Source organism: Clarias gariepinus, chromosome 15 (assembly GCF_024256425.1).
Source record: "Clarias gariepinus isolate MV-2021 ecotype Netherlands chromosome 15, CGAR_prim_01v2, whole genome shotgun sequence".
In the NCBI taxonomy this organism is placed as follows: Eukaryota; Metazoa; Chordata; class Actinopteri; order Siluriformes; family Clariidae; genus Clarias; species Clarias gariepinus.
This window is the reverse complement of record NC_071114.1, coordinates 26,023,772-26,040,521: the sequence shown is the minus strand read 5'-3', so window position 1 is coordinate 26,040,521 and position 16,750 is coordinate 26,023,772. Positions and strand designations below refer to the sequence as shown.

The window sequence follows — 16,750 nt, the reverse complement described above, 5'->3', positions numbered from 1 at the left end:
CCTCAAAGCGCTTCTAAATAGTTTTTACAGTAAGGGGGGAATGTTGTTGTTTCAAAGGGGTGTCCCTGGTCCGAAGCAATGTTTAGGTAGGTGGTATGCGTCAGGGTAACACTGAGAATATTTCAGCATCGTACTGCCTCTGCTGGTTTGCTTTCTCCCTGTAGCGCATCCTGGTGCCGTTTCTTCTCCAGAAGAGCAACACACACATGTACCTGGCCCATTGCATGCTACAAAAAAAAAGAGGATTCAGCAAACTCCATGCACACAGATGGGAATCGAGCCTGGCTAGGATTTGAACCCAAACCCTGGAGATGCAAGGCAACAGTGCTAACCACTACATCACCATGCTGCCCTGCACCTCCAGGGTCTGGGGTCAATTCCCAGCCAGGCTCGATTCACGTCTGTGTGCATGGAGTTTGCATGTTCTTCCCGTGCTTGGTGGGTTTCCTCCGGGTGCTCTGGTTTCCTCCCACATTCCAAAGATACACAAATGCATCACTGCCTTCACTTCTTCATCAGAAGTGAATCTGCTTTCAGGCGACCAAACAGGTGAAAGTCTGATGGGACACGATCAGGACTATAAGGGAGGATGCATTAACACCTAAAAATGAAGTGTGCACATTGTCCACACTGTGGGCGGAAGTGTGCAAAGCGGTCCACTGCATTTAAAATCGAAGTTTCAGATCTTTAATAAGCGTCTCACTGTAATGAGCGATGTTGATTGTTGAACCTTTTTCCTGATAATGTTCCGATGCTGGTGCTTGAGAATCCCAGAAAACTGTAAGCATTGATGAATTTGACTATTAGACTTTTTCTTGGTGGACGATTTTGGAGCTGTTTACTCTCAGGCTCGTGGTGATGAATCCATGTCCCATCACGTCTAATGATTCTCTTTAAAAAAAATAAAATAAAATAACACCTTCACCTTCCTTAGAGTATCTGTTCAAATTTTCTTGTTTGCAGATATCCAAACACTTCTGTTTATGCTCTTCAGTGAGTTGTTTTGGCCCCCTGGTTACACAAGAAAAAAAGGCACTGCAGATGCTCTTCTTTCATGTAAATCACAAGTGGGACATCCATTGTCTCTTGCACCGCAGCAATGACTTGGGAGACAGTAGTGTAAGAGATAATCAATGTTATTCAGTTCACTTTTCGGTGGTTTTAATGTTATTGCTCACTAATTCACTCACTTTATACTCCTGTATACATGAGGGTTCTGGTGCCTATTTTTGGAGACTTGGGGCAAGAGGCAGGGTTCACATTGGGCAAAGTGGCAATCCATCACAGGGCACACACACACACACACACTCCATTCACACACTATTGGCAATTTGGAAATGCCAATTAGCTTATTCTTTGGACTATGGAAAGAATCCAGACCCAGAGGCGGGAATCGAACCTGGACCCTGGAGGTGTGAGGCCACAGAGCCGCCAACTTTATTCCTGATCAGGGTAAAGAAAGAAAGAAAAAATCGCCTATTGTACCTTTAAATCATTATTACCGTCACTGATGTACGGAATTCTAATTTATATTGTTTATATATATATATATATATATATATATATTTATTTATATATATATTTTTTAATTTGTCTGTATATATATATATAAATTATTATTATTATTAAATAATATATTATTATTTATATTTCTTTCTTTCTTCTTTTTTTATTCACAATCTCTGCCATAATTACTGTGTAAGTAGCATGTGTGTGTGTGTGTGTGTGTGTGTGTGTTTAATAAATCACGTGCACAGATTCAGGTGTCGGGAAATAAACTCTGAGATTCCGAGCCTTTGTGTGTCCCTCCCTCGTCTAACCTGAGAGACCGGACCTGAGGCGAGTCACTGCAGACTGCATCGCGCATGCGCACCACGTTGCCGAGAGAATTGCGCAGGCGGGTTCGCGACAGAGTCGGCGGCGCGCACCTGTTCCTGTACCTAGAGAGGGAATTAAGATAGAAATACATATATATTACTAATAACATCATGTCGGGCTTAGACAGCAACCCTTTCGCCGCTCCTGTGGAGGTGAACCCTTTCCAGGTAAAGAGCTTCACCGTTTTTAAACCACTCGGTAACATGATAAGAGCTGTTTAATTCATGAATGTGAAACTCTTTCCGCGTGAAACCTGTTTGGGCGGGTGTTCACGGGGGCTGCTGTGAGTGACAGCCACGAAGACCAATCAGATTCGAGTATTGCGTGTACGCGCTGGAGGCGTATCTAGGAAGTGTTTTGTTAAAAACAGTTGTTTTTATGTAAGGATAAATGAGAAACAACATGTCATGTAATGTTTATGATTTAATTGATTTATTCGACATGTAAAGTGTATACATTTAATAATGCTTCTAGTTTATTCTCCATTCAGGCCAGAGCACAATAAAATATGTATTCAGGCTGCAGCTCAGGTGTTTGTGCCACACTGTGATGAAGCCTTTACACTGACACTCGTGTGTCTTCACTTTGCATCTTAATGTAAAATGTTTGTTTTGTTCTGCCTGACAGGATCCCTCCGTGACCCAGGCGACTAGCACGGGGAGAGAGGGTATAGACGAGTACAACCCTTTCTCTGCCAGGGGCCAGGTGTGATTCATTACATTTACACTACACACACACACACACACACACACACAAAGAAAAACACTGAGACATCTCTACGTACTTCTACGCATCACAAAATTGGCTCTGTGTAGGTCTGCAATGTGCAACTAGTTCTCTAAACAAATAATCTTGCGGTGATTATCACATCTGTTCCAGATGTGATGATGTGGGATCATCATTTAATACAAATAGTTTAAAAAAAATTAAATCTCTAAACATGTTACAATAACATCAATCTCAATAAATGTAATTTAGTAGAATTTGTACAGGAATATACTGATCAGATACAGAACAGTGTGACTAATGTCTGTATTCACCTATAATACTAAATTGCACACACGCCTTTTACAGCATTTGGCGGACGCTCTTATCCTGAGTGACTTCCGTTTATTTCATTACACATCAGAGCAGTTGATTGTAAAGGGGCTTCGCTCATGGGCCTAGCAGTGGCAGCTTAGTGGTGCTGGGGTTTAAACTTGGGATCTTCTGATTGGTAGCCTATTACCTTAACCACTGAGCTATCCCGTCCCATATCAAATCACAAGGTTATTTATATAGCACCTTTTATAACAAGCTGTTAACTCGTGCTAACAAAGTGCTTTACAGTTTAAAAAAGTACAGAATGCGGCAAAATATTACAGTACTGAAATGAAAAGACGAACAATATTACCGTGTTGTCATCTGTAGGTTTATTTCTGTAGGTATATTACTCCAGTAGAGTGTTGATTTACCCCGTGTTATGTATGTGTTTAAAGTATGTGTGTGTGCCGCCTCGCTGTAGACAGGTTCATATCGCTCACGCAGATTCTTAATGTTGAGATTCTCAATTCGTAATGTTGACACAGTACACTACCAGAACGGCGGGAATTTCGTAACAATAGACATCATAACTGTGTTACTTGGTGCCGTCTTATTAAATTTCACTCTTTTGGATGTGCTCTGCTACGTTTATCAAACTCCGGCCCTATTCACAACTTCCGTATGAGCAGAAATACTGTAATACTCAGCTATGAATCTGTCTAGTGTTTCAGATGCTGGAGTTTCAGTACTGTATATTTTGCCGCATACCATACTAATTAAAAGAATAAAGCAAAACAAAACAATAGAAAAGTTACCGTTCACAACCAATCATCAGTCAAGAAAAACTAAATTAAATAACTGAAACTTAAAATAATGTTATACTGTATAGATAGATAGATAGAGAGATCTTCTTGATTAATGAAGTATCAATCTCTCTATTGATCTACACACACATACATACATACAGACATACAGAGTGGCCCAAAAATGTATACACAACTTCAATAGTTATCAATGCCCTTTAAAAAAAATAAAAAAATAGGGAGGTTTCCTCCAAAAATGTCAGTAGCCGCAGCATCGTTGACGCTTTCATGTGACCATCAGTTGAGGATAATTTTGTTAAGGATATTTTTTTAATGCTATTTTAAGTCATCAATTGATTATATGGTCAGAATATTACTGTGCACATTTCACTAAAGAGCCTAATAAGGTTTAAGTTAAAAGCTTGAGAACATCTGTTCTTACACGACTAGGGATTCTTTTTCAGTATGATGCCAGCGTCAGAGCTCTGTGTGTGTTGGCAGACTGATATTGATGCCTCATCCGACACTGATATACAGTACACTGACTCCCTGCAAGTACTCAATTAAACATCAGTGACAGGATGGTTATGAAGTTGTGTTTCCATGTTTGTGCATTAAATCTTTCACCTGTGACGTGTTGCGTGGCTTTGCAGGGAGTTCCCCTGGCTACTAAAACTCTTTGATAGGGATGTCAGGCTAAAATAGAAACATGCGTTCCTAGTGCATATTCTTATCCCAAAAATTAATTTAAACCAACATTCAGAACCTCAAATCGACATGATTTTGCCCATGCCAATAGAAATAATAATAATAATTATTGTTATTATTATTATTATTATTATTATTGTTATTGTTGTTTTTATTATCCTGTTAATATATTTTTTTAATTCAGTTGATATTTTCTCCACTGTGTGTGTTTACATATTGACTCACTAGGTCCATTCTGCGACATGGAAGAAACATGGACGAGAAATCTTCTTAATTAGAGAAAGAAATCCCAAGTTTAAGAGTTCTTATTTCGGTGAACTACGATGGCACAAAAATATTCATTATTCGTAATAGAGATAAAACGTATTATAAAAAGGAATTGTGATGTTGATTTTAGGTCATATCGGCCAGCACTAGCTGGGGGTGTGTTGGAGTCAATTAAAGCACTGACGTTGGCTGAAAAGCCTTAGGCTCTGAGATGCACACCCAGGCTTTTATTAAAGAGGAGTGGACCAGATTAACGACGTCACATGCTGGACAGGTTTCTCAAACATGTTAAAGCAGCTACTTCAAGAAACATGCGTAATTATTAGCCATACTTTTAATTTTATCTAATAAAAATTAATTTGATATTTGATAATAATCCTGTCGAAAAAAAAAAATATCACACAAAGATAAAACAAGCATCACTTACCGTATATAAACTTCAGTATACAGTATACTTCTAGTTTTTTAAGAAACAAGGCGGCTTTTCTCACACAGAGTGAAGTCCATATATTATCATATATTAATGCATACTGGAAGCCGATTGGCTTTTACATCTTATGATGTAATCGGACTGGGATTTTTCAGCTTCTATTTTATTTATTCTTATCTGCACATTCGAAATAATTTGCTTAAAAGTATTTAATGGTTTTCCTTCAAAAGTCATAATAGTCTAAAAGTTTTAACGAGTGTAAGTAGCTTGGCTACTAATAAAACAACATAATTAATTACACATAGAATGATTTTTTAAGGTTGTGGGTAAACAGTTTGTAATTGTCATTTTTTCATGCATTAGATAAATACATATACAGTGGAACCTTGGATTATGAGCATAATTAGATTTAAAAGTGGGCTCATATTTCAAAACACTTGTAAATCAAAGCGAATTGTCTCATTAGAAATTATGGAAACTCAAATTATTTCGTTCCACAGCCCAAAAAAGTAAATACATTAAAATAACTAACACAAAATTTAAAGTAAAAATAAAACAAATTAACCTGCACTTTACCTTAAAAAAAAAGGAAAAATAAATTCCGAAAATAATTCCGTTTATGTGCGCAGGCGCTGTGTGTGTTTGTTTGTGTGTGTGTGTGTGTGTGTGAAGCTAAAGTAAGAGGAGAGGAGGAATCAGCCCCTGCCCTCTCCCTTATCTCATCTTACACAGTAAACCTTTCTCCTCTCTTATTTGAGTTTCACACACGCACACACACTAACAAAAACACTGTTTTATCGGACAAATCAGCAAGGAACATTGCTAATGACACTCGCATGTGCACATACTAACGGAATCACTGCTGAAAAAGTAAAACAAACAAACAGAGTTTCGACATGCTGATCCAGAGAGAGAGAAATTGGATTTTTAACCTCTCTAATAAGACTGTACACACACATACAAACACAAAATACATAAAACGGACGGATGTTGATTATACCAATGAGAGAAGCGCACTAAGACCCAGCAGGGGAGATGATTACCCACAATTCCACAGCGCAAGAGAGAGAAAAACCGTTGGCTCAGTTGTGATTACGTGACGCGGAGTCAAAACAAAAGGCGCATGCGTGATACATAATACTCGGTACTCGTAAACCAACACTTGCTCATTTTCAAAGTAAAAATTTATTAAAAATCTTTGCTCGTCTTGCAGAACACTCGCAAACCGTGTTACTCGCAATCCGAGGTTTTACTGTAATATTCAAAAATATTAATTAAAATTCTTTAACATTTTTAGGTAAAAAAAAATCTTTTATGGCATGAGAATTTTTTTCTTTAAACCACTCCCACACACTTATGAAAGGTCACAGCAATCCATTTTCTTTCGCTTTAAAAAAATATGAACGATGGACCCGTGGTGTCAAATGTTAAAAAAACTGTACTGTACTTGCAAAATCAAGCCCTGATTTGTTAGATCCTAATCAGTCACATGTAAAACAGGCTGTCTTGTTTACTGAGCTTTACCTTTTTTCTTAGTCTGTAAAAGCATATTGCCTTTAACACATCTCTCTCTCTCTCGCTCTCTCTCTCTCTCTCTCTCTCTCTCTCCCCATAAAGGATAATGGATCTAACATACCTTACTCAGTTAAAACTCAGCCTGCTGTTCTGCAGCCCACCCAGGAGCCCAGTCCTCAGGTTTGTCTCTCTTTTCCTCATCTTAAACCTAGATTAAAGCACATTCTTGCATCGTTCACCTCTGGAACGTTTCCATGACACTGTAGTGCTCCTGACAGACTTATTATTTTATCTTAGGAATAAAGTGTAAACTCATAGTGACCATCCTCGAGTTAATTATTTCATTATAACAGCATATCCTGTCTCGTATCATCCCTAGGCAAAAGCAGAAACTTTCATTAAAAAAAAAATGGCCATAAAAGAAGTTCCATTTACTGTATCACTTATATTGTGGTTCCTAACCAGCCTCTGTTTCAGACTGTCCTGTACTTAAAGGTTTCATAGTTAATGCATTATTTCAGTGTCCATCAGCTGTAGTTCCAGCTCGAGGACCCTGTCCCCATCCCATTAACTAAGCAAGGCTGTGGAATCCATTTATTGAGTGAAATATGTCCCTCTCTGCTACACGAGCTGCCTTCTTTCGGCTTGTTAGTATTGTATTCCCAGTTGATCTGTTACATTACAGACCAAAACAATAGACGTACAAGTTAGCTCGTGGCAAACTGGTACTGTATCATGTCGAGCAGTAAAAACATGTACAACAGCTCTGTACATTTTGTACAAATGAGGTGCATGCTGTCTTTTGTGGTTATATTGTTACCTGAAGGCAGACGCCACCACCATACAGTATTGTTAGCGGCTTCTTCTCCTGTTACGCTTTTTGTTCAACTTTTAGGTCAAAGCCCGGGACAGGAACTGTACATCATGAGCAGAGCACCTAGGCTGGTCTCTGTGTCCGATTTAGTTATAAGCGCAAGGGTTGCTCGACTCCCAAACACATTATCTCGGTAGAAGCACGATTTAGTCCGATTTCATTCAGACTTGCATGTTTACATTTATAATAAAAGTCTAGTTTTGGTCAGACTAACGTTACGTCAAGCCTCGGCCCTCTACAGAACGCCCGAGCTGAGCAACTGGGGCAAGGGCTCTCCTTATATGAGGTCACATTAGGGGAAAATCACCTGGTACAAAAATGGAAAAAGGATTTTTTCACAGCTTTTTATTCATGCATGCATATTTGAGATGCATCTAAATGTCTGAATATGACAGGTTTTTTTATAATCTGTTTATGAAAAGCGTCCTTCGAACAAGTTCTTCTTTAAGTTCTATTAAGACTTGCACATTAATATGCACCTGTCAGAGGATTCTTCAACAGCATTCAGGGCCAATGGGTAATGAGAATGTGTAACCCGCTGTGATGTGGCTGTGTGTCGTGCAGGCCGTGGCGTCGGCAGCGCAGGCCGAGCTCATCAAACAGCAGGAGGAACTGGAGAAGAAAGCAGCCGAGCTCGAACGCAAGGAGCAGGAACTCCAGAACCGAAGCACAGAAAGGGGTGAAACACCACCACCATCACCCTACACACACACACACTTTCTTATTATTTTTTATTATAGCAAACACTTTGCGATTGTCAATTTTGATTATGGAAATATGGGGAAAATCATTTTGATTGCAGGTAAAGAAAACAACTGGCCTCCGCTGCCGAGGTTCTTCCCGATAAAGCCGTGTTTCTATCAGGATTTCAACGAGGAAATCCCACTGGAGTACCAAAGGGTCTGCAAGATGATGTACTACCTCTGGATGTGTACGTATATATATTATGTGCAGTATTTAACACACCTTACATCACTGATCTAGTTTTAATGTTTTGTCCGTTTCTCTAAAAAGAAGTTCTATTCATGCATTGTCTCTGCATTATTATGATGTTACTGTACATAATGGACATATCTTCAGATATGAGATGTTATAAGAGTCTGCTTCAGAATTATTGGCGCCCCCAATGAGCAGACACAAAATAAAAATAAATTCTGCATGTGTTCAGCACTCTACAGTAACAACTGCACTGTTTTAAAACTGTCCTTTTTGTTTTCTGTTTTCTTCGTGCCATATCCATGGCACATTTTCACCAGCTCCATAATTTTATTGTTTTAAAACGATTCAAATCTATATTTAAATGTAGTTTGTGTTAAAAAGTTTTGCAATTGACTACCTCTAAATCAGGGGGAAAGTCTGGAGAATTGTTTTTTTTTCAAGGATAAGGATATACAATGGATTACCTTGGATTACGAGCATAATTTGTTCTGGAAGTGAGCTTGGATTTCAAAGCAAATCAAAGCAAATTCTCCCATAAGAAATAATGGAAACTTAAATTATTCATTCCACAGCCCAAAAAAATACAAACATAAAAAAAATATTTACACAAAATATAAAGTAAAAATAAAACAAATTAACCTGCACTTTACCTTAAAAAAAGTAAAAATAAGTCCAGACAGATAAGTGTTTCTGTTTATGCGGGCAGGCGCTCTGTGTGTTAAGCTAAAGTAAGAAGAGGAATAAGCCCCTCTCCTCTTCTCGCCTTACACTTTAACCCTTCCTTCTCTCTTAATTGAGTTTCACACACACACACACACACAGACACACCTTAACGGACTGTTTTATCAGAAAAATTAAAAGGAACATCGTTAACAACTCTCATGTGAACACACGCTAACAGAATCACTGCTGTAAAGTGAAAATAAAACAAATAAACCTGCACATTACCTTTGAAAAGAATCGCGACAGAGCTCTCTGTGTGTGTGTGTGTGTGTGTGTGTGTGTGTGTATGTGTGTGTGTGTGTGTGTGTGTGTGTGTGTGAGAAGGCGAGAGAAGGAGGATGTGTGTGTAAAGGGGAGGGGAGGGGAGTGTGTGTGTGGAGGGGCACGGTGTCAAATTACGCGTGCGCACACATGATGGGATGCTGAGGGAGAGAAAGAAAATGGATCTTTACATCTCTAATGAGACTTTTCTTTACACGCGCGCTGTACACACACGCATACAAACACAAAATAAAATATGTTTTACGCACACACACGTGTTCAGTGTTATAGTAAACAGTACACGCGTGCACGAATGTTTATTATACCAGTAAGAGACGTGCACTAAGACCCAGCAGGGGAAACGATTACCCACAATTCTGCAGCCCAAGAGAGAGAAAAAACATTGGCTCAGTTGTGATCACGTGACACTCAAAACAAAGAACCGCATATGTGATACATGATACTCGGTGCTCGTAAACCAAGACTTGTTCGTTTTCCAAGTCAAAATTTATTAAAAATCTTTACACTCACAAACTATGTTACTCGCATTCCAAGGTTGCACTGTATTTGTTTTTGTTTTTTTTTACATTTTATGAGAGAGAAAGTGGAATTTGGAACATGTGACTTCTTTGCTGTAGTCTTGAGATCACAAATTGAAACCTGTGTATTCCTGGGATTCTAGAGAGCTAAACTTGCTGTGCTCACTGGGGGAGAGGAACATACTGTCTCTCTCTCTCTCTACCTAATCATAGGTGTGGGTGTGTGTGTGTGTGAGAAAAAAGGGCAGATAACACTTTCCCCTGTCCTGTGATGGAGAATAAACAGCATGTGATAGTTGGCTCGATGTGTCTCGGAGAAAGAACATGTTACTCCCCCTCCTTGGCTCGTGTCTGTCTTTTAATAATTCAAATAAAGACTTGTTTGAGTTAAAATTTTATTAAGTGATTTTTTTTTTTGCATGTTTTTATAAAAAGTGCTAAACCCTCTGAAGTGGATGATGAAATTTTGAACTGCCTCTTACCCTTGAATGTCGGTGAATCTCTGTAGACCACTGTATGACGCTCCTCTTGAACCTGCTGGCGTGTTTGATCTACTTTCTTGTAAATACCAGCCACGGTGTCGACTTCGGCCTCTCCATCGTCTGGTTTGTTATCTTCAGCCCTGCTGCTTTCGTGTGCTGGTACCGGCCTGTTTATAAAGCCTTCAGGTCAGTGTACAATAATAAATGTTACTATAAGAAGATATCGTTACTGTGTGTTCATTAAAACAGGAAGCTACTGTATAATCTGGCAAATTGCTGTGGTACAGTATAAGAGAAAGAAAAGTCTTATCAGAATCGACTTTCGGGTGGTAACAGCATCTCTGCTTTGTGTCAGGACACATCACATGGACCCAACGCTGATTATTTTCCCACAACAGCACACCACCATGTGATTATTTCTTACATGATGTACACTTATTTGCATCGCTACCAAATTAGTTCAATAAAAGTGAAAATAATCATAATTATTGTAGTTGTTCCCGTCCAGCGCTAGTTTGAGTTACATGTTGGTTTCTATTGTTAGTAACAACAAATTAATTTACAGTATATATTGTAATTAAGTTTAACATGTAGAGTTTGGCACGTGATCCAGTGCGGCAGAAATTATGAAGTGTTAAATGAATTTTGTGTGTCTTGCAGGTCCGACAGCTCCTTCAATTTCTTCTTTTTCTTCTTCATGTTCGCCTTCCAAGTGGTGGTGTACATCATCCAGAGCGTCGGCATCCCAAGCTGGGGTAACAGGTCAGAGACTACAGTTTGATCAGAGTACTAGTCTACTTATAAAGCAGGAAAATATTTCGTTCAACAGTTTGTGGCTTTTTGTGAAACTCCTGTCCTCATGGCATATGTGTCAGTTTTTCTGAACCCAAACTATCACTGTTCCTCATCACCTCCTTGCTTCACTCTGGGCATGCAACAGTCTGGGTGGTACGCTTCTTTGTTTCTTCTCCACGCCATAACTCTCCCGGATGTGGAAAAGACAGTGGACTCATCAGAGAACAATACATTTTTCACATTGTCCACAGCCCAAGATTTTCACTGCTGGCACCATTGGAACCGATGTTTGGCGTTGGCTCGAGTGACCAATTTGGCTATAGCAGCCTGGCCATGTACAGTACATTGACCCTGTGGAGCCCCCGACGAACAGTTTTGGTGGAAACAGGAGAGTTGAGGTGCACATTTAATTCTGCAGTGAGTTGTTTTTGGATATAATCCGGGTTAGCACCTGGACCTTGTCCTTTTTGGTGGTATGTTGACATTACCCTGGATACCGTGGCTTTTGGTACATCACAAACACTTGCTGTCTTGTTCAAGGCTTGCGTAGACTTGCGGAGAAGAATCTTGGTTTCTGACATTAGAAACTCCTTCCATGAAAGCTAAATAAACTGTTTATTCACAGAAAATGTCAGAATACCTCTTCTCTTAATAAATTACACATTATTTTAAAGACATTTCACATGGAGCGTTTACCCTGCATCAAACCGAACGTGTTACTCTAAATCTGTGACTCGGCTCGTTGAAAACTAATCAACATTTTCCAGCCAATCAGAACTGTAAGATATAAGAGAAATCATAATGGTTAATAAATTGTTCAGTAATTGAGATTCTGTGTCACTCCTAGTGGATGGATCATGGCCATCTCCATGCTCGGAACTAACAACCCAGTCGCCGTGTTCATGTTGGTGGTGGCCGGATTCTTTACAGTCAACGCAGTGCTCTCAGTCATCTTACTGAAAATGGTGAGTCATGGGAAAGTCAGATCCAGTGTAGATCATGTTTATAGGTTAGTTACAGGTACAGTATGGAGTGATTGAGGAAATGATATAATTTGATAAAAATATGAAATAAAAATAATATTTCTATTGAACCATTTTTCATGAACGGTGCATTTTGAAAAGAAAAAATGAAAAGTGGACAAAAGTAAGATAGTATGAAATGAACCAATTATAGCAATGTTCTCGATATAATGTCTTTTTTTCCCTGCTTTTAATTAATACACAATATGGACAAAGGTTTGTGGACACCTGACCACCACACCCATCCCCCGTTCTTCCCCAGGCTGTTGGTACAAAGTTAGAGGCGCACAATTGAGTGTCTTGTCGTAGTTGTGTATAAAGGTGTAAACCTTTATATATACAGTATATGTGTGTATATACCAGTCTAAAGTTTAGACACACCTTCTAATTCAATACTTTTTACTAATTTTTATTTATTTCTACTTTATAAAACTATGCTAAAGCCATCCAAAATCCTCTGTAAAGCCTTCATAACCATAGCCGTAGTCTGAGGTGTTGTTTATTAATTTGTGATTTCTGAGGCTGGTAACCCTAAATAGTAGAGGTAAGTTTTGGACTTGCTTTCCTGGGATGGTCTCATGAGGGCCAGTTTCATCATGGAGCTTGATGAGTTTTGCAGATGCACTTGACACAATACTGTTCTTGCAAGAACTATTCCAGAACAGCTGACCTTCATGTCTTTAAAATAACAACTGATTGTTTTTGTTGTTGTTGACGTTCCTTATTTACCTAATGCTGTTACTTTGTAGTTTAAAAAAAAAAAAAATACTCTAGTATTGTTCTAGAATGTAGAAAATAAATACAAACTTTTGTTCAAGTTTTATATACAGTGGTGGCCAAAAGTGTTAAAACAAAATACGCCATGTATTATAGTTCTCTCTGTACATGAAACAGATGATGTCACTAATTAGTTCGAGCCAATCTGGCTGCAGAGTTATAATTACAATCAGCTGGTTTAGTTGGATGGAACAAAAAAAAAGGGGGCAGGACTTTACTTTTTAAAGTATTTTACTTACTTTTTGAGTATTCATCTCTGCACAAAAATGGCTAAACCAGGGAATTGCGAACCAAATAAATTGCAGACGTCTGTGGCAAATTTTTGTACTCCTCTTCAGGAAACAATCATGCAGGTACAGTATGTAAGCGACTGACACCAGGACACTGCAGACGTCTTTTTCACTCTGTGCCCTGGTGTACCCAGCGGCTTTTGAAAAATAAAGGATTTATTACTTAATATTCATTGTTGTGGAGCAATTGAATTGCGTAAAAAAAAAAAACTTATTATTTTGATTATTATATATATAAGAATTTTTTGAAAATGTCATTAAAACTTTGAATTCCACTTTTGTCCCAATACTTTTGGCCACCCCTGTATATAAAATATGAAATCGTGAACCACGTTAAGAGAGCTCAGCTGTAATTCTCTGTCGGCTTCTCCCTCTCACAGGTCCACGGTAAGTACAGGAGAACAGGTGCGAGTTTCCAGAAGGCGCAGCGGGAGTTCTCTGACGGCGTCGTGACCAACAGGACGTTCCAGAATGCTGCGGCCAACGCCGCCTCCTCGGCTGCTCGCGGGACCTTCCAGTAACGCGGCGCACTCTGAACTGTCCATTACTCATCCCACAAAACATCACTTCTTCTGTGTGTCTCACACACTCGTCTGCTTCGGTTCCTGAAGGAACACACGATATGCTTAGTGAAGGAACTTTCTATAGGGATACTGTAGAGGTCAGTAATGAACAAAACCTGGATCAGATTGTTATTTTTTGTTTTGTTTTGTTTTTTTGGTTAATGCACATGAACATTTTCTGATGCTTTTAGTTTAGCTTTTTTTTTTTTTTGGACTTAGTGTTATCAGTTGATGGTGGACGATATGATAAAAATATATTATGATTTGCAAGACCATTTATATAATACTCTATGTGGATCGCAATATATAGTTTTGCTACAAACTAGAATAGTTTTGCAAGAATAGTCAAACAATAATGTATCTTCTTTTAAAACTAACACTGATAAATAACACTGATGATGAGAAATTGAAAAAAATATTTAAAAAAAAAATGGATTTTACATTTTTAAAGATCAAGTACGAGATACAGTCTCTCAATACAGCAAAGTCCCAGAACTTTCTCAGATATGAACAGACCGCAGATCTACAAACAATCGTACTGTAGATGCAAACAAATCCCGGAAGTAGCTCATGTGTATTGTACAAAAAATAGATGCTGCCGTGCACCAGATACTAATATTTACAATTATATACAATATTTTCAGTCTAAAAGTGAATGTATAAAATTTCTACAGTCCGGTGTATTGTTTGTGTGTGCGTGTGGAGGTGTGGGAGAAATGAGTCGGCCTCACCGGTTTCAAAGAATCAGTCCGGGAGCACGATGATAAAAAAAAAAAAAATGTCTTGTAAAGTTGTCCTGATAGTGAATAATCCTAATTTTGGAAACTCCTCAACAAAACAGAGCCGGAAACAGCTTTGAGACTAAATGGCGTCTGTTAAAGCGCACAGTAAACACCTTCCCGAGTTCTCTTTAATCGAGGTCAGCTGACCTTGCTGGGCCTCCGGGATTCCCCACACGATTTGGAGATGTAGTAATATAGAATCAAAACTCCAAACCTGTTTTATTTTTTTTTAATGCTTTACATTGTATATTTTCTGTCAACGGTGTATAAGACTCACTTTGTCTGACTTACGAGCGAATCCAACTTATGAACGTGCTCCCGGAACGGAACTCATTCGTAAGTCTGGAAATTACTGTATAACAAACAAGCTTCTAGTCACTTTGTAGTTAATAAAAAAATAATGAAAATCCATAACCCTCATTATATCAAACAAAACCTATTTCTATTATACCGTCATATTGCCCAACTGTTTATTGTACAAATGTTCATGTTCCCTAAGATGTATACCTTTATGGCATTCAGCAGACAATCTTATCCATACTGACTTAGTGGTTCTCTTTCGAAAACCACATCCTCGTGCTAGTTGACTAGATCAGACCCTGTATGATTCTGTACATCAGAAAACATCAACGTTTGTAGGAAATAAAAAATTCTATAGGTCTGTAGAGATTTTCTACCATGTGGTTAAATCCCAGCCACCTACAGTACCAGCCAGCTCTTTTATATCAGGTTAGAGTGAAGGCTCATCTTGTAAATTAAATTCCTGTTTGTGAATGCAGCCAAAGCACTTTTCACTCTGTTGTTCATGAAGGATTACATGGAAGTCTGACACTTGGACATGATCTCACAGGTCATACAGTTGGCTGGTGTCGCTGTGATAGACAGGGGAGAGTGACCCAGAGGCCACGCCTTATTTTGCTGTCTAGACTCTCCGATACACATCACTGGGATTCAAACTGGGTTTTTTTTTCCAGTTGTTTTTTTGTTACACCATTTAAGGAACTCCTGCTCTAAATATTATTTCAGGATGTCTTCGTATTAGTACGTCATCCAGGGACACTTATAATGGGCTTATTAAATACATTGTTAGGATTGTTCAGGTGCATAAACTTTTTGTTTTAACGCAATGGCAAAAAATGAACAAAACACATAAATCTTAAAGTGCATTATTATAATTTTTTTTATTATTATTTTTTTTAATTTGTGGCTGCTATATTGGTGTACTTAATGAAATACATGCATAGACTCACTGCATGGGTGGTGAAGGTGAATAGTAATAAAACGCAGCATGGAGTGCAAGTAAAGCTCCTTCTATTTCTATGCAACACAAGCTGAAATGTTTAAGGTTATTTTTCTTAAACTACAGTGAAAACACAATGGTTACTCTAAAGTTTGCGTAAAAAAGAAAAGAAAAAAAGCACACTGATGGAGAGAGTGTTGCCTTGGTTACTGCATGTATAGCTAGATCTTATTGACTTTGGATTTATTTTGTTATTCCATTTTTTGCTTTATTTGTGTTTTAGATGTTTTATTCTTACTGTAGCACAGTTTTGATCTTTCCAGTGTTCTAAAATTATCATCGAACAAAGACATAATGTCTGTGCGTTACATGAATGTTTCCAGCGTGGGATGGGATATACAGTAGTATGTACAGAGATTATTTAAGTCCGTATTATTATTATTTTTTTCAGTCATGTGGATGTGGAGTGAAATATTTTATCATCACATTAACTGGGTGTAAAATAAAATTTGTTTATATTTAATAATGCTTTTTTTTGTAGTATATTGTGTAAGATGTGGCATGTGACCAGCAGGGGGCAGTGTTGCACTTGAAATACTAAAACTTCCAGAACAATAACCACTTTGAAATCTTTGTCCGGGTTGTCCATTTACAGTAACTGCAGTTACAGCAAACCCAGATTTGATTATTGGCCTGTTCACATTGAGATTCAGATTGGAAACAGATTGCTTTTGTCTGAACAGTAAAAAAAAAAAAAACGCACACACATTCAATGTGTGTTGTTTTTTTTTTTTTGTGCAAATCTGATTTGAACCACATCCAGAGGTTTCAAATCAGAT

The 16,750-nt window shown here is 38.3% G+C and overlaps 1 protein-coding gene across 1 annotated transcript; it reads left to right on the top strand.

Moving 5' to 3' along the window:
* Positions 1 to 1,888: 1,888 nt before the first annotated feature.
* scamp2l (secretory carrier membrane protein 2, like) lies at positions 1,889 to 16,439 on the top strand. The gene is made up of 9 exons (XM_053512566.1): positions 1,889 to 2,045; positions 2,506 to 2,583; positions 6,727 to 6,804; positions 8,063 to 8,177; positions 8,301 to 8,429; positions 10,469 to 10,628; positions 11,103 to 11,204; positions 12,085 to 12,202; positions 13,707 to 16,439. Exons 1-9 carry the CDS (start codon positions 1,989 to 1,991, stop codon positions 13,845 to 13,847), a joined length of 978 nt encoding a protein of 325 aa, XP_053368541.1. The 5' UTR covers positions 1,889 to 1,988; the 3' UTR covers positions 13,848 to 16,439.
* Positions 16,440 to 16,750: the final 311 nt, after the last annotated feature.